The sequence below is a fragment of the Mobula hypostoma genome, chromosome 28, assembly GCF_963921235.1.
Source record: "Mobula hypostoma chromosome 28, sMobHyp1.1, whole genome shotgun sequence".
NCBI classification, from domain to species: domain Eukaryota; kingdom Metazoa; phylum Chordata; class Chondrichthyes; order Myliobatiformes; family Myliobatidae; genus Mobula; species Mobula hypostoma.
In genome coordinates this window covers 12,369,216-12,392,063 of record NC_086124.1, presented here as the reverse complement: position 1 = coordinate 12,392,063, position 22,848 = coordinate 12,369,216, and the positions used below count along the sequence as shown (strand labels likewise).

The 22,848-nt window shown below is 38.2% G+C and overlaps 1 protein-coding gene across 6 annotated transcripts in view; it reads left to right on the top strand.

Moving 5' to 3' along the window:
• Positions 1-22,848, top strand: part of epb41a (erythrocyte membrane protein band 4.1a) — a 162,601-nt gene that overhangs the window by 29,382 nt on the left and 110,371 nt on the right. Inside the window, exon 1 of one of the 6 annotated variants that reach the window (XM_063035511.1) lies at positions 9,047-9,066. The exons of 4 other annotated variants lie outside the window; for them this stretch is intronic. In XM_063035511.1, coding sequence (XP_062891581.1) covers positions 9,062-9,066 — 5 coding nt within the window. In that variant the 5' untranslated portion in view covers positions 9,047-9,061. Of the gene's footprint in view, positions 1-9,046; positions 9,067-15,131; positions 15,155-22,848 lie in introns of those variants that run through there. One more of the 6 variants, XM_063035510.1, reaches the window with a different exon arrangement.

Here is a 22,848-nt window from a genome sequence, read left to right as displayed (position 1 = left end):
TGGTTTAAAAAGAAGAAAATTTGTGTTTTGGAATAGACAAATCAAAATCAGACCTTAACCCAATTGAGATGCTTTGGCGTGACCTGTTAATGCAAGTATCCCAAAAATATTGATGAACTGGAACAGTTTTGTATGAAGGAATGGTCTAAAATTCCTCCTTGCCTTTGTGTAAGTCTGATCAGCAGCTACCAGAAATGTTTGGTGGAGGTTATTGCTGCTAAAGGAGGTTCTACCAGTTATTAAATACAAGGGTTCACATCCTTTTCCCAGCTTGGACTGTGAATGATCAAACAATGTGTTCAATAAAGACATGAAAAGTACAATTGTTTGTGTGTTATTAGTTCAGGCAGATTGTGTTTGCAGAAATAAAATAAAGTAGTGAGGTAGTGTTCATGGGTTTAATGTCCATTTTGAAATCGGATGGCAGAGGAGAAGAAGCTGTTTCTGAATTGCTGAGTGAGTGCCTTCAGACTTCTGTACCTCCTTCCTGATGGTAGCAATGAGACAAAGGCATGTCCTGGGTGGTGGGAGATCCTTAATGATGGACATTGCCTTTCTGAGGCACTGATTCTTGATGATGTCTTGGATACTACAGAGGCCAGTACCAATGATGGAGTTGACTAATTTCACCACTCTCTGCAGTTTACTTCAATCCTGTGTTGATCAACATTATTATTACATATGAACATGAATTAACCAGTAAAACGATTTTTAAACAGTTTACCAGTTATACTGAATTATTAAAGGAAGAGAAGTCCGTGATGTATACTATTAATAGTACCATATTGAGTATGAGGGGCAGAAGGGTGCAAGTAAGGCAGTTTTATTTTGAACTAGGAATTCAAGATTGTTCAGTGTCATTTCCATTATACGAGTGTAAAGGAGAACGAAAAAATTACTACTCCGGGTCCAATGCGGCTTCAAAAAAATACTAAGATAAAGACCACAATTTAAAAAACACAATAAATATAAATACATAAGATGGCTTATATACTTTGATTATATGTGCATAAAGTGACACTAGTGTTTGTACGTATGGTGATTCTGACAGGAAATGATAAAGCCATGGAGGTGGGTGTGGAGGTGTGGGTTAGTGGGTGGAAGTGTTGATCAGCTTTACTGGTTGGGGAAGGTAACTGTTTTGGAATCTGGTGGTCCTGCTGTGGATGCTACAAAGCCGGCCCTCTGATGGGAGAAAGAACTGGATGGGTAGGATCCTTTGTGATATTGCTGGCCGTTTTTTTGCCACCTTTCTGTATACACATCTTGATGGTGGGTAGGCTGGTGCCAGAGTTGTATTGGGCAGTGTTGACCAACTGTTGTGCAGCCATTCTTTTCTCTGCATTGCAGTTTCCGGACCACGCACTGATGCAGCATATTAAGAGGCTCTCTACTGCACATGTAAAAGGCTGTGTGTTGTCCAGCTCTTGATGTTTGAGGAGTTTCTGTATTGAGGTTGTTGTTAATTACTAAAATCAGTATATCAGGAGCTTAGAACTTAGGGCTATGCTGAGGTCATAGAGACAGCACCTGAGGTCTGCATTGAACCTCCAATCACAGGTACAGAAGGAGCAGCTCGCCCGGTTGGGCCACTGTGTCACCCTGCTGAGCTGCACTGATATGTGACGCATGCAGTTTTTTTTTACCTTTGTTACATTAAAGTTGAATTGTATTTTTAGAATAACAAACATTGAAAGTGATGTAACAAAGCTAAAATACATTGCAACATAGTTTCTGGTGTCAACCTCCCCGGGTGAGCTTGTCTCGACATAAACCACCAACACCATTAACATCTACAATGATAGACATAGAAAGATCACTTCCTTAGCTGGGTGAGAAAGTACTGAGGACACACGTCAAGATGATTACAAAATAGTGTGGGTGATATTGCAGATGAACTTATTTACAAAACTAACTTTCATAACTATTTTCCCCTTAAACTGGAATCTTTCAATCCTTGGAATTTTTCAGTTTTTATCAATTGTTGAAATGAATTTACGATATATTGTTAAGGTTTTGTTATTAAAATCCTGGATTTGGAGGCGGGGGGTTGAGGTTTACTCATCTGCAAGAACTGTGGATGAGGCTTGCAACTGTCAAAGTGCAAATTCACTTTCGTGAACTTCAGTTCTGAATGCTATTTGCTTACTTTTATTGTTAGCACATTTCATTTTTTTTCTGCACATTTTGTGCGTTTGGCAGTCTTTTTAATGGGTTCTATTGGTTTTCTCTGTTTTGTAGCTGCCTGTAAGACAATGAATCTCACGGTTTTATAAAGTCTACATACTTTGATAATAAATGTACTTTGACTTTTGGTGAGGGTTCATATTCAGATGGTCCTGTGGAATTGCAATGTAAAAGCAGCTTTGGTGCTTAGAATTAAAGGGTGCCAATTGAAAGGTGAAGGTTCTGGTGAATTGTGAAACACCTGATGGAGTAGTTGGAGTAGGGAAAGCAAAATGACATTGATGTGCAGATACACAACTAATGATGGTTGAACCTCCACATAGGTCTGTAAGATAAATGGAATTCTTTGTTTTTAATCTATGCATGTAAAAAATACACAAGGAGATATAGAGATAGGGACAGGATCTGTATTCAATTGGGGAGGAGGGTTATTTACCATTTTGGCCATCCCATTGCAGGCTGTAAATAAAGATATTCTGCAGTTGCTGGGAATCTTGAGCAGCACACAATAAGCTGGAGGAAATCAGCAGGTCAGGCAGTATCTATGGACAGGAATAAACAGCAGACATTTCTAGCAGAGACCCTTCATCTGGACTGGAAAGGAAGCAGAGACATAAGTCTGGGAATTGACTCAGTCTTTGACCTATCCCTTTTTGAACCAATTGATCAAAGAGATTGTGTCCTGGTTATGGGGAGATACAGCTCAGAAGTGGCACTTTGTTCCAGGACTCTGTGCTGACCATCAGATGTATGAATCCTACATTAACTTTGTTCTCCCACATACTGATCAGCTGGCAAAATTCTACCGTTCGCCTGCACACTAGGAACAATTTTACAGTGGCCAGTGTACTCTTTACTAATCCGTGTGTCTTTGCGATGTGGAAGGAGGCCAGAGCCCTCAGAAGAAATCCCCACAATCATGAGGAGACCATGCGATGTTCACACAGACAGCTGGACTGAACCTGTATTCTTGGCACTGAGGCAGCAAATGGGCCATTGTGTTGCCCCGCAGATCTGCACTGTGATGCATATTGGTTCTGTTCTGTAATTCATTGCATTGCCACTCACATTAAAATTAATTTGTATTTAGAAACAGTAACATATATTAAAAGTGATGCAAAACTAAGGCATATTGCAACATAGTTTCCGGTGTCAACTCTACCGTGAGAGAGAACCTTAACAGAACGCCTTTAAAATTTTACATTAATAGACGTAGAAAGATTTCTCTAGCTTGATGAGGAAGTTTTGAGACACATGTTAAGATGATTACAAAGCATGAGTGATATTGCCGGGATAGTAACTTATTCTCAAAAGTAACTTGCAGAACTATTTTCCTCTTAAACAGGAGTCTTTCAATTCTTGTTTTTTTTTTAAAGCGGTTTTTAAAATGTGTTTATGGAAATATCACCAAGATTTGGTTATTAAAATGATGGGGTGGGGGGGGTGTGGGTGGTTCATACTCAGATGGTACTGAGGAATTGCAACATAAAAGTAGCTTTGGTGATTTCCTGGATGTCTTTTCCAATTAAGTTTGCATCATTTTAGTAGAATATTTGAAAGCTTTTGATGTCTTGCAAGGCTTCTGTTAGGAACAAAGTGTTCAAATAATATGGTAAGAAGTTTCATTCTTGGTTAAACAATTTTGTCACTTAAACCACTATTATGTTACCATTCTTAGTTGTAAACTTTCCAGACCTCCAGAATGCCAATGTTTATAGTACTTATTGAGATGTATGGTAACGTACCCTGGGTTAATTTCTCTGTTTAGAATTTCCTCCTTCTGTCATTGTCTTAATTTTTTGGGACTTTTGTGTTTCCTTAGCGACTGCCTTATTAATATTATTGCTGTACAATGCATATTTTTTGATAATGATTTTTTTTAAAAAGAAACTGAATAATTGTCATTGGATTGAATGTGAAAAGCTTCCACTTTGAAATTGGCTAACCTCAAAACATCACTTATTGTCTGGCTATGAATTTTGAACTTTTATGAAAATTTCATGGTTAATGTAAAGCTTGTGTTTGTTAAACTTCTCGGGCTTCTGTACTAAAAATTAACAAATGAAGTTTATATGGTAATTTTATGTAAAACAGTGGATTGTGGTTAATTGGGACACATCTGGACCAGTACATTTTGGCCTAATTAAATAGCTACCCCAATTAGCTGGAATTTCATGGAAATAGTTAAGATATGTAAAAAAAAGACATTATTGTTCAACTGAGTAACAAATTATGTGTTTAAATGAAATGCAGAACCAAGTAGAACACTATTAATACTACTACCCAGTACTATAAAACTGTGTTAGTTCCTAATAGTTATCAAAAGAAGAATTCAGTGTCTTCTTTTGACTGACTGTAAATGAACAAAGTCAGTGCAGACACCTTGTGTAGATAATGAACTGCCTTCATACAATGCTATTGACAATTGCATCCTCCAAATCTTCATTTTCATTGAAACATTCAAGATGATTGTCAGTACCCTCAAATTATTCATAGATCCTAACTCATTGAGATAGTGAAATGTTTCATTTTCACTCACAGCAGTTTCTGGCATCTCCAAGCCTAAATGCTTAAAACCACACTGAGCAAAATAGTTCTGAATTGTCTTGCTGTTCATTTCTTGCCAACTGTTAGTGACAAAAAAAAATCACTGCTTTTTAAAAACAAGCACATGCATCGGACGCTATTTAAAAACTGTTCGTTCTAAGCACTGTGTCGTGTGACAGCCACACAAGTGCATGCATCTGACGCTAGTTAGAAACTGTTCAGCAGTAGTCACTTAATTGAGCAGCATGGTGTCCCAAATAAACGAAGGGAACCTTAGCTATTTTCTTAGTTAGGCTTTGTTCTTTAAGAGTTGTTAAATTGTTAAATTTCTACCAATGTACCGTGGAGCTGCATTACAGTCTGGGGTGGGGAACCACTGCACAGGATAGAAATAAGCCGCAGAGAGTTGTGAACTCAGTCAGCTCCATCATGGGCACTAGCCTCCATTGTATTCAGGACATCTTCAAGGAGTAATGACTCATACAGGCGGCATCCATCATTAAAGACTCCCATCATCCAGAACGTGCCCTCTTCTCATTGCTACCAACAAGAAAAGGTGCAGGAGCTTGAAAACACTCAACAATTTGGGAATGGTTTCTTCCCTTCTGCCATCAGATTTCTGAATGGACGTTGTACTCATGAACACTACATCACCACTTTTTTTTCTCTTTGCACTATTTATTTATACAGTTTTCATTATTGTGTATTGCACAACAAGAAATTTCACAACATGTGCCAGTGATGTTAATTCTGATTCTGATATTTTGTAATAAGTGGCTGCCCCAATTAACTGGAATCCACTGTTGTGGTCTCTTATACTTTATACTCTTTTCTATTGACTGAACTTTTTTACGAGATGATTGCTGGTGAAAATGATGTATTATAAATTTCTAAAGCCATTATAAATTGTAGGTTGCTAATTTTAAGTAATTTTAAAGTACCCTTCATTAGGAAATCTGTTGTATAAAAGTGTCATAAATTGTTGAGATGCTAATGCACCAGTGGTTACCTGTCAGCTCCTGTTAATACAAGTACCCATTGTGAACTGTAATCATTCAACAATATGCTGTGTGTCTTGATACAAATGACATTTTATGTTGCTATTGGATTGCACTAGAGGACTAGAGCCTTCTGATTAATTTTAATAGGACAATTTGAGGGGAGACCTCACTGAGGTTGGTAAAATTAAGGGGTGTAAATGGGATAAATGGTCAGAATCCTTTTCCCAGGGCAGGTGGGTCTAGAAAGCACAAGTTTAAGGTGTGAGGAGAGAAATTAAAGACTTAACAGGTAAATTTCAACAGATTAACAAACTGCCAGAAGAGATAGTAGAGGCGGGTGCAATTACAGTCTTTTAAAAGGCATTTGGACAGGTGTGTGGTTAGAAAAGCAGTGGAGTGTTACAGACCTAATGAACAAATGGGATTACGGGTAGACATCATGGTAGGCATGGACAAAGTGGGTTTGTTTCTGTGCTGTACAGTTCTGTAATTAACAAGCATCTTTCAGTTCTGCAGTTTAGGAAAGATCTCAGGCGAATACTAACAGTGTATTTTTACCACAATTTTAGTGCATTCGGAATGGGTTTAGATTTGAATTGCTTTGTGCTCACGCAAAATAGTTAAATTCACTTTCTCAGTGTGGGCCTCATAACCAATTTATACCAGTTTAAGTTTAACTTAAGTGTCAAAGCCACTTCTTACCAACACTACAGTTTGAATGCAGTATAAAGCAAGAGAGTTTTATGGCTTTTCTAAGATGCAGGTACTGGTACCATTGAATATAATACTACTGGGTGTAATTACTTGTTCAAATACCTTTATGTGAAGGTGGCATACAACAGTAACGATTGGATACCATTCCTTTTTTGTTATGTGATAGGTGAAAAGCTTCAAGTATGCACATCTGATGAATTCTTTTGCACTTGCAAACCCACTATCCCTTCTTAGTTGTACTCCCATCATTCTGTAATGTTTGGTAAAGATTTAAAAAATACTTGTGCTTTGGACAAAAGAGACTGGGGCATAAAAGGAAAACTTTCCGTGTTCCTCCTCAAATTGGAATAAATTCTAGCAGATGAGACCTCTGCATTCTTCCTTTGCTCCTAAACACCACCAATGTGCTTTCTGTTCTTCCTGATCTGAGCTGCCACTTGACTTGGAATTTGGAATTTCTCCTGAATCTAGAATTCACTAAAAAGGAGTGGTAGCAAGTCTTGTCCAACCCAAAGGATTGACTAAGCAATGGACTGTACACGTGACCTTCAATATTGTCCAATGGATTCAGTACTGTCCTCTCCATTGTTCCTAAATATTGACCCAGCAGTATCTCCAACACACCCAGGCCAGTGAAACATTCTGCCGACACCCTGCAACCACTCCTGACATTGACACAGTTTCATTCAAGATTCAATTATTTTCAAAGAATGTATAAATAATACAGCCTTGAGATTTGTTTGCTCACAGGTAGTCACAAAGCGAGAAACCAAAAATAACCCAATTAAAGAAAAAAAATAAAAGTTTTAAAAAAACAAAAGATTAACACTCAGTGTACAAGAGAAAGAAAAAAATACAAATCATGCAACAATTGTAGCTAACAACAGCATTCAGAACCAAAAATGAGTTCTCAGATCTGACCCTCAGAGTAGGCCCAAAGCCTTGCTTATCAGTTCATCATATTAGCAGGCATGGAGCACGGCAGCCAGGGCAACCTTCATAGCCTCAGCTCCATGGAAATGACCATCGCGGAGAATGAGCAAAATCGGCTGGTCCTAACCAACACCCTGTCTTTTCTGTCTATCTGGGCCAGCGTTTAAATTGACCCAATGAGAGAACAGCGAAGGGCTCCGGCGCCCTGGAGAGGGGTGTGAAGATGGTGGAGAGTGTGCAAAATTGACTCTCGACTCTCTGGGCCGACAATTGTCTAAACTGCATATTGTACCTCAGGATCTAGGCACCGGGCCTAGTCCATGCCGCCCAGCGACTCGCTCTGGTGATATTCTTTGCTCCGTGAAGCTCTTCTTGATGTTCCATCCCTTGGGAAGCTTTATTCAGTGTTGCATGTCCTGAAATATTTTTATACTTGTTACTGTAATCATTATTTGGATATTTCCACCACTGCACCCCCCCCCCCCAGCCTTTAACCTACTGCTACCTTGCATCATTGCTAAACTCCCTGTCAATCAGGAATTCCTTATCATTTTGAACACTATTTTCAAAACCATGCGCTCCAGTCTCAAGAAAGACTAAGAGAAAAAATGTTTTATTCAAATTGTATAAACCTTAGGAAGACTGGATTGTGGAGGAATTTGAGCGTAAAAAAAGGCCAAATACGGAGCTGGTAGAGCAGTGCTAGCAATGGGTGACGGGCATGATGTGAGCCAGTAGGAGTGGGGTGGAAAGATTTTGCTATTGCTTTCTCTGCAGAACCTACTCTTTCCTTGGCATTACAGGGGCTGCAAAGTAAAGAGCCATCAGGACTTTCACAAAGGCTACTGAGCAGGCCTCCAGATGGCTATAGACCTAGAGGTGTGACCTGTGGACCAGTGCTGCTGGACACCAACCTGGAACTAATCAACCCTGGCTGAGTTGCTTGGGCGAGGGTGTCTAATGTTGAAAGACCCGCTCACCCCAGGTTACATTCTGCTGATGTGTCCCAGTGTATCTTAGGATGTATCTCAGCATCAATCATTCTTGTAAAATAAAAATAAACAGCATCATGAGATATCACTTTTTAACAGAAGTGTTATCTTTAGTAAAGGTCATAATCTATGGCAGCAAAATAGCTTATTCCTTGAAAATATGTATGACTTTTGCAGTGATGTGAAATCCATATTGGTGTAATGTTGATGGTATACTTGTGTTTTAATGCCAGCCTATTTGATCTTTTTGCAATTAATCTCCAGTGTCATTAAGATTAAGCAGATGTGCTAAAGTCTTTATCTGCCATCAGCAGATTATTTCTGCAGCTTTTGTTTCGATTGATCTACAGCAACTCAGTAAGATCTCTCCCCATGCCTCGCCCTCTGTTCCTCTTCAACGGCTGTTATTCAGTATGGACAGAGGAAAATGTTTACTGGAACTTTTGGTCAATTATTCTGACCAGCATGCTATTAAAGCTGGTATATAAACATTAGATAAAATGGTATTTCCTTTGGCAAGTTTCAAAGCTCAAGAATCAAGCCTGTTTTTAATGCTGTAGATCTTTTCATCTTGATCAATAGTTGAAGGGTAGGCCACATGTTTTTGCAGTTCTTACCCTGTTAGAATGAATGATCTGAAGAGCCCCTGATACTCATCCTCTTCATGGGAAGAAAGCACTCCAAAGAATGAGGTAGTGTATAACATCTTGTAGTTACTTGCAGTCATATGCGTACACAACACAAAATATTAACAATATGAGCACCACGTCACATTTAATAATATGAGTAATAATATGATACACCGGAAATGCAAAATATTGGAGGTATTTAGAGCAGCTCAGGCAACGTGTACAGAGAGAGAAAAGGAGTTATCTTTTAGGTTAGTGATCATCGGGGGATTGGTGTGTGGAACAATCAGATTGCCTGCAAAAGGGTTGGAGTCCTAGAGAATGTAGGCAACAAATCCAGTTATTGCTAACTAAAGGTTTTTGATGATTGTCGATTGGTTCTTTCTAATCTTCTTGCTCCTCTGTGAATTAAAATTTGCTTGTTTTCGTACTTTTCCTGTTATGACGTCATTGACCTGAAATATTAGTGAGATTCCACCTGACTTGCTGAATGATTCCTGCTTTTATTTCTGACTGCATGCTGTTATGGGTATGTTCATTTCCCTTGTGTCAGGGGTTTCACATCTTTTTATAATGTGTATTCGATACATTACATTGATACGTTGCTTTTGTTATATTCTGCATATATTGCAGTCAGATAATGTTTCTGATTTAGTTGTTTACTATAATATACAATCTAATATATTATAATATAATTTAATAATATTATAGTGCCTTCTCAGATTGAGAGATACCTCTGCATTTACCATTCTGTTAGTGCCATTCTTAAGTCAGGGAACTAAAATGTAAGTAACGCTGTTGCTCTCCCCTCTCACTGTGGCAGGAGTGCTACAGTGTTAGAGAGAGAGGGAGCCTGTGACATGTCGAACTGTCGGGTGAACAGTGGTTTTTGATCGACTCTAGATCATGGTCTCTTTGGGAGCTTTGCTATTGCTTGCGTGGCAGATGGTGGTGGCTGATGCTTTTGCTGAGGCAGGTGGGGGAGGGTTGATGCTTATCTGCTTGGGTGTGGGAGGGGGAGGGCCGGCTTTGGGGGTTCTGACATTTTCCTGGCATTCATTCCTTGGTGTTTTTCTTCTGTTTCTTGAATGTCTATGGAGAGTAAGAATTCCTCTGATATTAAATGGAACCATTGAACTGGAGGGCCAAATTGTCTGTTGATTTTCACTGAAAATAAGTGAATGGGAAATGGTCATAAATGTTCTTGCTCTTCTGAGTCTAACCAGCTTGGATGAAAAATTGAGAATGAATAATAGTTGGGGTAATATTTTCTACGGTTGAGCAATTGTTTTGTAGGTGTTTTTATTTTTAAATTATCTGATCTCGGTGCATGCTATTAAGGGCATCTTCGTTTCCTTTGTGTCAGAGGTTTCACATCTTTTTATAACGTGTATTTGATGCATTACGTTTATACATTGCTCTTGTTTTATTCTTCTGGTTTTGCATTAATTGGGGCCCTTCAAAAGTATCACCACAGGCTGGGGAGCTTTTGTCCCAAATTCCAAAGTTTATCACAAACTCTTCCAAAAAAAATTGTAGTCTTTTCAGTTTAAAGTATATTGATACATTACAAAAGCAAAAAATATTAGTATGCCAATAAATACAATAAAGGCAAGCAGACAGAAATTTGAAAGCCTTAGCAATATGTCAGAATTGGGGCCCTCCGTTGTCAGAGGCTGAGTATGGGTATTGCGCCCTGGCTGTCTGTGTGATGTGTGGGCCAGGGCATTACGGTGTGGAGGGCAAGCCGTTGCCCATGTAGCAGGCTCCCCTCTCCATGCAGCTGATGAATCCAAAGGAATGGCAAATACTGATACAGTTTGGCACCAGTGGTGTCACAGGAGTTGCCAGCCACCGTTGAACTTAATGTACGACTACCTTAGGGACTCCAGTTCTGGATTTTTCCTCTGGGTTTGCTCCCAAAGCCTTCCCCATTAGTCTGTATAGAGGCAAGGCAGTGGAAGTTTCAGATCCGAGCTTTCCTTCCAGATGATCTGCTAACCACAGCTGATGAGCCCCATCTGCCTGAAGTGACTGGTTTTATGGCACCAGTAATCCGCCTTTTCCCCCTCCTGTAAGTAGAAATGGTTACACCGGGCTTAGTATAAGCCACATGTGAAGACATGGAGCTGGACTTGCTTGTCAGAGGCTATTTGAGACACACACCATTAGGAGCATTTAATAGGTAGTGAGTGCTTATCCCGGCTGCCAACCCCAGCTATAACCTATGTATGACCTATGTATATCAAGATACTACCAATAATTCTAATTGAAATATTGGCAAACTTCCAAGCAGAGCTATGAGACTGACCTCCCACATTTGGAGGTAAAATGACTGAGCAATGTAAGCTCACTAACTTGGAAAGAAAATGCTTTAAGTATTGATCTTCATGCACAAGATGATATATTTGCAGACTGTTAACACTGAATGATCTTTCAAAGTGAATAGCAAGACATATTGACATAGGACACTGGCAGGTGAAAGAACAGGTTCAAACCAGTAGTAGGTAATTTAAGACAGACGTCTGAAAATTGTATTTCCACACAAAGGGTGATTACATGATAAAAGCTCCTAGAATAAAGTAGTGACAGCAAAAATTCAGCATGATGTTGATGTTATACTAGAGGTTGAGTTTAGAGAGAGTAGTACCGGTGGTTTATCTTAAGTTCATGCCTGACAACCAAATCAATTTGAGCTTCAAGTTTTTTTTACTTCTTATCTGTAACACAAGTTACAAGTTGACTTTATGGAAGAGTTGGGTTATGGTCGCACATTAGAAGAAAATGCTTAAACTTAATAACACTGTGATGCATGTGAGAGAGGAATGTGTGTGATGCTATCTTCCTAAAATCAATGTTTCTTACTTTCTTTTCATTTTGTGTATTTAAAAAAAAGCTATAGGAACATTCTAGGAATCTGACTAGTAGAATGGCTACTTTAATGGTATCTGGTTCTGATGTAATTTCTTATTTCTATTATATCTGTAAGTTGGACCATGTTTAGGGCATTGCAGAATTCCTATTGGAAATAATTCATAAAATGTGTAGATCGGGTGGTTGATGGTTGAGTTGAGATGTTCTCCAGTGATGGCAATTTACTTGCTAACGTTTCATCGCCATATGAGGAGATGTCATCAGTGCACCGTTAATTGTGTGTCGTCCGAGTGCTTGGCCTTTATATACTTAATCAGCTGATTGGTTGTTATTTCAGAAACTCAGTTATCATATGGGGAGGAAATCTCATGGCTGTTTGATCGTGTGGCGAACTTTGTGTGTTATGCTCTGGAACTTTACCTGCATTATCTGATAAATAGAATCAAGGTCTACATGTTTGTTTACAGAATTCCTGTTGTTTTGTTGTTCAAAGGTTCATTTATTATCAAAGCATGCATCCATATACAACTCTGAAATTTGTCTTCTCCAGATAGCCATGAAACAAAGAACCTGAAAGTCATTCAGAGAGAAACATATAATCAATGTTGATTGATTCTAAAGGAGCCTGATTTACTTTCTTTTTGCCCTTAAGTATTTTGTTTGGATATTCATTGTCTTTCTCCATGCTTGATGGAGGTTGGTACAATGCCCTCAAATAATTATGAAAGATACCTGGCTGCAAAGGAGCCTGTCTTTTACCTCAATGAGATTGGCAATCAGTAAAGATTCTTTTGAGGAAAGGGCACCAATTGTTTGTAAAGGAGATCACCAATTGGTAGTAAAAGTGGCAAATATGCTCATTTTTGTATTTAAGAAAATACCAGGGACAGCCATCAGATAAGAAGGTTAGAATGGCAAGAGTGTTTATGAAACTCTGGACAGCTGCTGAAACTTTAGTTGTTGACCCCATGTCAGTCTTTTGTTCTCTTCTACTTTTCATTTCCAAACAGAGTAACAAGAAAACCTCAAGGAAATGTAATGGTAACAAACAAAGTGTAGAAGTATTTACTTATTTTGACTTAGAAAAAGAATTAAGATGATGACTATAACGGACTCACCAGAAGACCTTATCTGAATAGCATTAGTTTACTCTGTTTATTCGTTATCTTGTATCAGTCTTGTGTAAAAAGAAGAGATGCTATTTGGAAAGATGAAGAGTGAGAAGGGAAAATTTTAAGAAATAATTTCAAAATGGATCAAAATCTCACTTGTGAACCATACTTTTTATTCTCTGCTAAAGTTAAAAGTCTATGTTGAATGTATGCAGTATGAACCTTATGCCAGCTTTTATTGTGTCTACACTATTGTGCCCACTTATTGAGAGAAGATTCATTTGTACATCTCATTATAGTTCAAAGTAAATATATTATCAAAGTACATACACATATGTACTTTGTATATGTCACCATATACAACCCTGAGATTAATTTTCTTTTGGGCATACTCAATAAAGCTATAGAATAATTAGCATAACAGAATCAATGGAAGACTGCCCAGTCGGGGAGTTCAACCGGAATGCAGAAGACAAACTGTAGATACAAAAAGAAGAAACAATGATAATAGATAAACAAGCAATAAATATTCAGAACATGGTATGAAGAGGCCTTGAACGTGAGTCCATTGGTTGTGGGAACATTTCCATGATGGGGCAAGTGAAGTTATCCCCTTTGGTTCAAGAGCATAATGGTTGAGGGGTAGAAACTGTTCCTGGATTTGGCAGTGTGAGTCCTGATGTTCTTGTACCACCTTCCTGATGGCAACAGTGAGAAGAGAGCATGTCCTTGGGTGGTGTGAATCCCCGGTGATGGATACTGCTTTCTTGCAACTTTGTTTCATGTAGATGTACTCAATGGTGGAGGGAGCTTTACCTGTTGTGGACTAGGCCATATCCACTACTTTCTGTAGCATTTATTGTGGTGTCTGGTTCTGTAATCCCTATAGGGTTCTGTGTGTGTTACTCTGATTAATTGGTGTTGACCCCTTGTACTTCCATTGTCATTTTTATGATGCGTTTCATACAGGATTTAGAAACAAAGCTTTATACGCTCAGTGGCCAAATATTAGGAACCTCCTATACCTAATGAAATGCCACTGAGTGTATGTTTGTGGTCTTCTGCTGCTGTAGCCCATCCTCTTCAAGGTTCAACCTATTGTGCATTTAGAGATGCTCTTCTGCTCACCACTGTTGTAACGTGTGGCTGTTTGGGTTACAGTTACCTTCCAGTCAGCCTGATCCAGTCTGTTCATTCTCCTCTGACCTCTCAGCCCACAGAACTGACATTCACCGGATGTTTTATTTTTATTTTTCCACACTATTCTCTGTAAATTCTAGGGTTTATGTGTGTGAAAACCCAAGAGGTCAGCAGTTTCTGAGATGCTCAAGCCATCCCATCTGGCACCAGCAATCAAAGTCACTAAGATTACATTTCTTTCCCATTCTGATGTTTCGTCTGAATAACATCTAAACTTCTTGACCATGTCTGCATGCCACACGATTGGCTGATTAGATATTCACATTGGCGAGCTGGTGTACATAATAAAGTGGCCGCTGAGTATATATTCAAATTAATGCTTTGTTACTGAGCAATTATAGGGAATATAATTCACTGAAGTGCCAGGAATTAGTCGCTTTCTTTTAAGGTAAAATCTACTTATTTATCTTTGTTCCAAACTACTGGAGTACTACTATCAATATTGGATGAGTTGCAAGATGGACAGGAAAGCTGATCTGAGCAGTTCAAATAGAATTAACTTTGTTTTTACAATACCATTTGAGTTGCTGAAGCATACCTTGTATTCCTGCACCAGATTGCATCGGGTAACTTAGCAAAAATCTGAAACTTGTCCTTTAGTAGAATTGCTATTGCAGAAATATTGAAATGGGCTTCAATATCTTGGGTTTATTCAGATAGTGAATTTTACATGCTGTTAATTCTGCTTGAAATGTTAGGGGTCTGTGCACAACCTGGGGTCTGCAGACCCCTTGCTTAATGATATTGGTCCATGGCATAAAAAAGGTTTGGAACCCCTCATCTAGGTGCATTTCCCCAAGGAAATTGCACAGAGAAGGGACAGACGCAACCCAAAATATTCTTATCTGTTCTGTTCTCCGGATATTGCACATTTCCGCAGAGATATGCATGTAAGCAGACACAGAATGGTTATATTGCTGAGTTATCAGGAAATAACATACTTCCAGGGATCGGCTGATGGAGAGGTGGGTGAATTTATACAAACTATAATTATATGAAGATGTTTTTTGAGTTTTAATTTGGTATGTTAGTAATATGCTCTTTTGGCAAATGTGCGAATGGATTCATATTGCTTGTTGCTGTGTTCATAAAATAATATATGCATGAAGGTATGCAGGTGGTTGGGAGAAGTGAGAGAAGTAATTTTGGGTAATTATAGTTGGGTAGTACTGTTGATAGAGTTTAATAGCTATACGCAGAGATGAGGAGGAATTTCTTTAGCCAGAAGGTGGTAAATCTGTGGAATTCATTGCTGCAGATGGCTGTGAAGTCCAAGTCATTGGGTACATTCAAAACAAAGGTTGATGTGTTCTTGATTGTTAAAAGAGTGTGTCAAAGGTTCTGGGGGAAAACCAGGAGAGTGGGATTGAGTGGGAATAATAAAGCAATTATGATCAAATGGTGGAGCAGACTCGATGGGCCAAATGGCCTAATTCTGCTCCTGTGTCTTAGATCATAAAAGAGTCCCAGAATTAGGCTATCCGGTCTGTTGAGTCTGCTCTCCCATTTTCCCTCTCAACACCATTTTCCTGCCTTCTCCCCATAACCTTTTACTCTTACGGTAATTGATAGCTATTTTATTTAATTAAGCAGGATTATTCAGTGGTAATGCCATATTCAATCTCTACACTCTCCCTTCCCCTTTTCCTACATGGAAAAACTCAACATTTGACACTACCTTTGCCCTGGTAAGCATGAACTGGTGTGTCCATTTCACTCTTGTGTTGGGCATGAGAACGATGTGGCTCAGAGAAACATTGAGGTGTAGCCAAGTTGGTCTAGCTCACGCATCACTACTGTGGATGTTGGCCTAGGAGTGGACACTGTTGTTCACTTGTCTTTTCAGTGAATTAGAGACAGCATAAGTGCTATTTTACCTGTAACTTACTATGGTAGATGACATATGTCTCAGAAACATATAAGGCCGAATGGCCTACTCCTGCACCTATTTTCTATGTTTCTATGTATAGGAATTCAGGAATTACTGCTGCTTAAGAGATGATAAGTATTGTGCTAGCTCTGGTGTCCGCCTCTTTAAGTAATTCCCCTTTTCTCAACTGATATACTGAAGGCACTGATGAATTCCATCCACACCTGATCTAGAGAACATTCAAATACAGGCTGATAAATGGAAAGTTACATTTTTGCCTGATACTGACCATCTCCGACAAAGGATATGTCTAACCGCACACTTAAAGATTCACCCTTAGCATTGGAGTCCATTTCCTACCTGTACTGTCTGAGATTAATTATAATTGTCATTAAGAATAGTTTACTTTTGGTCAGTACTTTGTGACCTCCAGTCACAAATCTGTTAGAGATCCTATTTTGTGTATTGCTGGAATTTCAAACTCAGTTTTGAGTGTGAGGAACTTGGATCTATAATGAATGCCTTAAAATCTATAGACCGTTGCAATGGTATAAAGACAAGAGTTGGCTCAAGTGGATAGGGAAACTAGATTAAAAAGTAAGGTAGTAAATCAGGCATGACAGGTATTCAGTGAAATAATTCTCAAATTTAAGTAAAGGTATAACTCAGTGAGAAATAAAGGATTGAGAATGGTGCCCCACCGGTGGCTAACTGCAAAGGTGAAGGGTAATGCTACAGTGGAAAATGCATACCATGTTCCACAAATTTGTCATAGGCTAGAGATTTGGGGGATGTTTTAGGAAAAGGCGAGGGGGAAATGAAAAAAAAAATTCTATGGAAGGACATAAATCAAAGAGCATGCAGAAATAAAAACGTATAGTAAAAACAAGGAGAGTCGCCAAACATAGAGGGTGACACTGACAAAGAAAAGTGGCAAGTAATTGAAAATAATAACTTTGAATTGATGCTTACAGTAGAAGGGTACTTTAGAGATCTGGCAATTATATAGGGAAGAAACCAACTTAAGACATACTCTATTAAAGAAGTCGTCCAAGACAAACTATTGGGGCAAAATGCTAACAAGTCCACTGGGCCCATTGGCTATCAACACGACTCTCAAAGGGAGTAGCTGCAGAAGTAATGAGTCTATTGTGACACCAATCATTGAGAAAGACAAAATCAGAGAATCAGTAGGTCAGGTAGGATAAGATTTTGGAAATGCAAAGATTATGGAGGTAATAGAATGATGTGGAAAACATGAGTAGTGTGTGCTTAATGAAAATAAAATTGTTTTATCTTTTGAGAATGTAATCAAGAGTGTGGATAATGGACAACCAGTATATGTTGTGAATTTAGATTTCTAGAAGGCATGTGGAAATTGGAAAAGGTTACCGCACAAGTTAAGACCACATGGGTTGAGATCATATGTTGGCAAGGATAAGAGAATTGGCAGACTAACGAATGGGTTTTAGTAATGAATGGGTTAATATCTGCAATGTAACACTTCTCTTGGAAATTGAGTAATAGGAAGTACTGTATGTTGAAAGGGAGATGTAGTTAAAATTTCCTCACAAATTAACTTGTGACTAATGTAGCCATGTTAAGAAAGGCATATTGAAATCAATTTAAAAGGAAAATGACTTTCAGCTCAGTAAACTGACTTTCATGTGTTTTTTGCTTCTACATTAAAGGAATGCTTACAATATGCTATTGTGAAACCCATAAAAAAAATTAAACAGCTGCCATGAGAATCGTCAATAAATCCGGCCTTTATTTATTAACAATTCGACATTTCATGTGGAATCTTGTGTATGTAAACTGACTTGCAAAAATATTGTTCAAGAATTTATTTACACTGGAAATTTTTTCTTTTCATTTTGCAGAAGAATATAAAATTGTCCCCCTGTATAGACAGTTCCTAGATTACGTAAGCATTTTATTCGTAAGTGTTCTATTCCTGAGAACTGTCTTTAAGCTGATTTTTTTTTTCTCTCTGTCAGAAATAGCCACTTTCGAGAATAAAAATGCTTTAAAAATGTGTGGGAGAATTTGTGTAAAGTCGGATCACTTGTAACCCAGGGAGCCCCTGTGCTGGTGTTAGTAATGAACAGGAATTTCCTTTAGAAAAGTATTTTACTGTAAAAGCCCTGAGACCTAGTGCCAGCCTTAGCAATCAAAAAACAAAGATTTTAGCTCAGTAAACTGACCCTTTAGTGTTTTTGCTGTTTCACTAAAGAAATCTTTGTTATATGCTAATTATAAATTGTTTAAAAAGAACTTGGTATCCATGGATGCTGCCTAACCTGCTGAGTTCCTCCAGTTGCTTCAGATCCCAAGATCTCTAGTCTCCTGGGTCTTTTAAAAATAAATTATTAGCTGGCTAAGCAAAATAAAGGTAAATTTAATGACTACTGCATATGAGGCAAATTTAGTTTTCATGCCTTTACTCAGCATCTTGTGTTTCCTTAAGTTCTTGCTGTACTTATGACGTCTTGAGACATATGGTAAGCCATAGGAGCTCTCTTGAATAACTAGCAGATATGAGTTAACTTAGTGGAGTCTTGTCTTTTTTTTCATGCTTATGCAAGTTAGATGTGCAGCTGCATAACTCTCTGTTTTGAATGACAAGATTCAGACCTTGTTATTCGATGGGGGGGGGTAACCAGTTTAAATGTTTTGGCACAGACTAGATGGGCTGAAGGGCCTGTTTCTGTCCTGTACTTTTCTACTGCTTCTATAAATTTAAGGCTTATATCAAATGCTGGAGCAGCTCTAGCCAAAGCCATTTAATTCTTTTGAAGGCCATATCCAATGACTTGTCATTTCTTTACATCTTCCTGGACTTTACTAACTAATTTCTGAATCACTTAAAATATGTATAACCATATTTTAACCATTTCAGCTTATTCCTCTATATGTTCATCATATTGAAAGTGGGTCTGTGAAGGGAGCTTCCTTTTTAGCATGTTAACAATTTCTGCTATGGTTGATTATTTGAGCTGAACATTAAAGTCTTAACATTTTTCATCATCAAAAGCTCCTTTCTTCCAAAAAAAATCCCTTTGGGTCACAATTTTCTCCAAGAACTTTTTGAAGTCTTGCTTCTGAATTCCAGGCACCAACAACAACCTGAAGTGTCTTTAATGCTATCAAGTGACTGGAAATCTCAAATAGTGCCATCATCCCATAAGAACATATTTTGAATTGTATTTTGGTCCACAGGATGTATCAAAGATGTAATTTGGAGAATAGGCGGTGATGGTAATGTGTCCGAATCAAATTCTAAGTGTTGTGGATCTCAAAGTCAAAGTAAAATGTATTATGAGTACATACACATCACCACGAACAACCCTGAGGTTCTTTTTCTGCAGGCATTCTCAAGAAGAGTATGAGTTTCTTGTCTTTTTTTCAGATTTTTCAGTTTTTAATGGTATTTGCAAATGTAATGTCAAACCAATAATGGGTTGTATCTGTATATTGCTTTAAGTTGGATTTCCACTGGAAAATCTTTCACTCCTTTAGAAACCAGGTTGTGTTTTTTTTTTATCCACAATCACTGAATATTTCACCTGACTTTCTACAGCTGTAACTCCTGTTAAGAATGTCATTCAGTTCTTCAGCACTACTAAGAGTAACAGTCGCCAATATAGATTTGCTCAACTGCCTTAGATATGTGTTTCAGAAAGTGAATTGTGTTCTGCTAATTTATTGAAGAATGCTTAATATTCTTTGTCTGTTTCATGGTCTTTTTGATTTCTTCTTGCCCAATATGTCCAATCATATTCAATGATCGAGTTTTGGGTTGAATCCCATCGCTCAACACAGGGTCCATTTAGATCTGTTTGCTAATAAAAAATCCTGAGCCTTTTCACTGAGCATTGGCTCTGAGGTTGGGGTACATCTTAGTGCATCCTTATTAATTCCTTTCTCTCCTATTTGCACAGGATGTGCTCTATGCCTACTAGTTTGCACAGCTCTGAACTTGCATTGATCTCAATTAATGTTTTCCTGTTCCTTCCTACCATAAGGTGGAGCCTACTTTGTATTCTTTCAATAATTCTCTTTGCCTATGTAACCATCTTACTGTGTGACAGCAACAATCCTTGTGTTTGGTAGATGGTTTAATCAAATCCATAATGAGTGGATGTGCTGATATTCCTCAGTTAAACTCAGAATGCAGACACAATAAACACAGTGCAGAAAGGATTGTTGTTGGTGTCACTTTAAATGCTCATGACAGTGAGGAGTGGTGGATAGGTCCAAGAGGTTTTCTTCTCTTCAGCAGGTTAAAAAATATGCACATCTTCTTAAATTGATTATAACCACACTGAGGAAATCTAATGAAATTAGATTGTGCTCTCAGATCATCCTTTAAAACAATTGACGTATTCTTCATGTTACGCCCAGGAAAGGTCTCAAGAACAATATCAGGACTTTTAAGAAGCCTTCATGTATTTGATAATTTTTTTTTACTTCATCAGTCCATGAAAATCTGTGAAAGCTTTTGATTGGGATGCTCACCAAAATTTATCGAAGTCCAAAGGCCTCTTCACAATCTGACTAATCTTATTATTATTGAAATTGGGGTGAGGCAAAACTTTGTTTCTTTGTACCAAGCTTCGTTCATTATCTGCTTTGTAGTAATTCTTGCTGTCATTAGGGATCGCCATTGGAATTGACTATCAATGAGGAATGGATTGTATAGGTGAAGATTGGAGACGGGTAGCTCCATTCACATATATTACAGCTCTTTGTTACGCCATTCTGAACCTTCACTTCATCCCCACTAATCACCGAAAATGACCTTTAGTTCAAACTGATTCTGTTTTGCCCGATCCTGGACCCCCATTTAACCTTGTAAAAATAGCTGCACAATTATCTGACCTCAAGCCTTGCATTTTTCTTCTTATAAACGAACCTGGTTGTTTTCATTTTGAGTAAAGAAAGAAGCATTTTGCACCTATCCAAAACCTATGTTTATTTAACATTTCTGCAACACTTGTCTTGCAAATGATTGTATGAATGTGTATGGTCTCCCAGAACTAATAGTTGAGTGGCTTTCAAATTTGTCATGTGACCCTCATAAATAATGCCTTTTCTTTGGCTTCTAACATTTTGGACCTAACAATTTCAAACTTTATTTTGTTATCATTGATCCTAGCACACTTGTACATGCCAGTCAAGAAGATACCACTCACCTCAGCTGTTCTGTGGCTGTGGGTTCACTTCTGGGGACTTTGTGTGTTACTTGTTTACTTTTTGTTGTTTGCACTATTTGTTTTTTCTTCACGCACTGGGTGTTTGATGTCTTTGTTGTGTGGGGTTTTTCTTTGAATGTGTTCAATTGTGTTTCTTTTCTCGTGGCTGCCTGCAAGAAGATGAATCTCAAGGTTATATGTTGTATACATACTTTGATATTGAACTTTGATGCTGGAAAAATCTGTAAAACAGAAGTGTGAAAGGACAGGTGAACAGAACCACAGAATTGTTCCAGCTTGAATGGAGATTCTTCAGGTTGTCATTTCTGTGCTAGCTCTTAACTGTGTAATGTAGTTGGTGCCATTCCTTGTACTTGTAACCCTGCACTTTTAAAATCTTCAACTAGTTATACAAACTTTTACGTAGTGCATTCTATAACTTAATTATGGCTTGTCATGGGAACTTATCTAAGACTGCCAAGATTTTGTATACTTCTGCCAAACCTGCTCTTTACTGTTTCTGCTACAAGGATACTGATCTGTGTCCTGAAAAAGAGTCTCAGCCTGAAACATTGACTATCTATTCATTTTCATAGACGCTGCCTGACCTTCCAAGTTCCCCCAGCATTTTGTGCGTGTTGCTTTGGATTTCCAGCATCTGCAGACTTGCTGGTGTTATGATTCACTAATCTGTGATTGTTCATTTCTTGTGAATGTTAATTATAGCAGCTGTGCTTTTCTTGTGGATATTAGTTATATAATACTATATGCCTATGCTGCTGCAAGTAAAATTTTCATTGCACCTGTGCAATAAACTCAGCTTTAACATTGACCCTTGATTTCTGTACCCGTGATTCCTCACCCCGGAACTATTCTGGTTAATCTTTCTTGTTGTCCCTTTACAATCTCTCATTTCTGCAGTGTGGCCACCACATTGGATACAGTACATCAGTTGTGGCCAAAAACACTTTTATCAAAGCTCAACATAACAATTTTGCTCTTGCTTTCTGTGCTTATTCATGAAGTCCAGGGTGCAAGATGCTTTATTAATTGCTTTCTCAATCTGTCTACCATCTTCAAGGACCTCTGTACATAAACATTCAGGTCCATCTGTTCCTGTATGTCTTTAGAATAGTACAATTTGTATCACCTTTTGCTGTAAAATTTGTGAAAAATAGTGTGTGCAGTTGCTGTGTGTAAATCTCTGTGCATGATTGTAGCAAAACTAGTCACATAACAGTTATGGGAATGGATAGACTGGATGAGATTGTATAGCAATCTAGAGAGATTATCAGATTTGTTTAATCCTCAAAAATACAGGGATTTTTGGTTTTTAGGTTTATTTTCCTCCTGTCTTGAACAACCTCTGTCAGGATAATTTTTACTAGAAAACGACTTCCTTTTGTATCTCTTAATAATAATTTAAGAATGTAAGAAAATAGGAGCAAGAATTGACCTTTGGACCCTTCAAACCTGCTGTGGCAATCAGTAAGATCATGGCTGATCTACTCAGGTACCATCTTTTGCACTAGTTTTCATTGCTGTCAATTCCCTGGTTGTTCTTTACCCTGAATGATCTAGCCTTCATAGC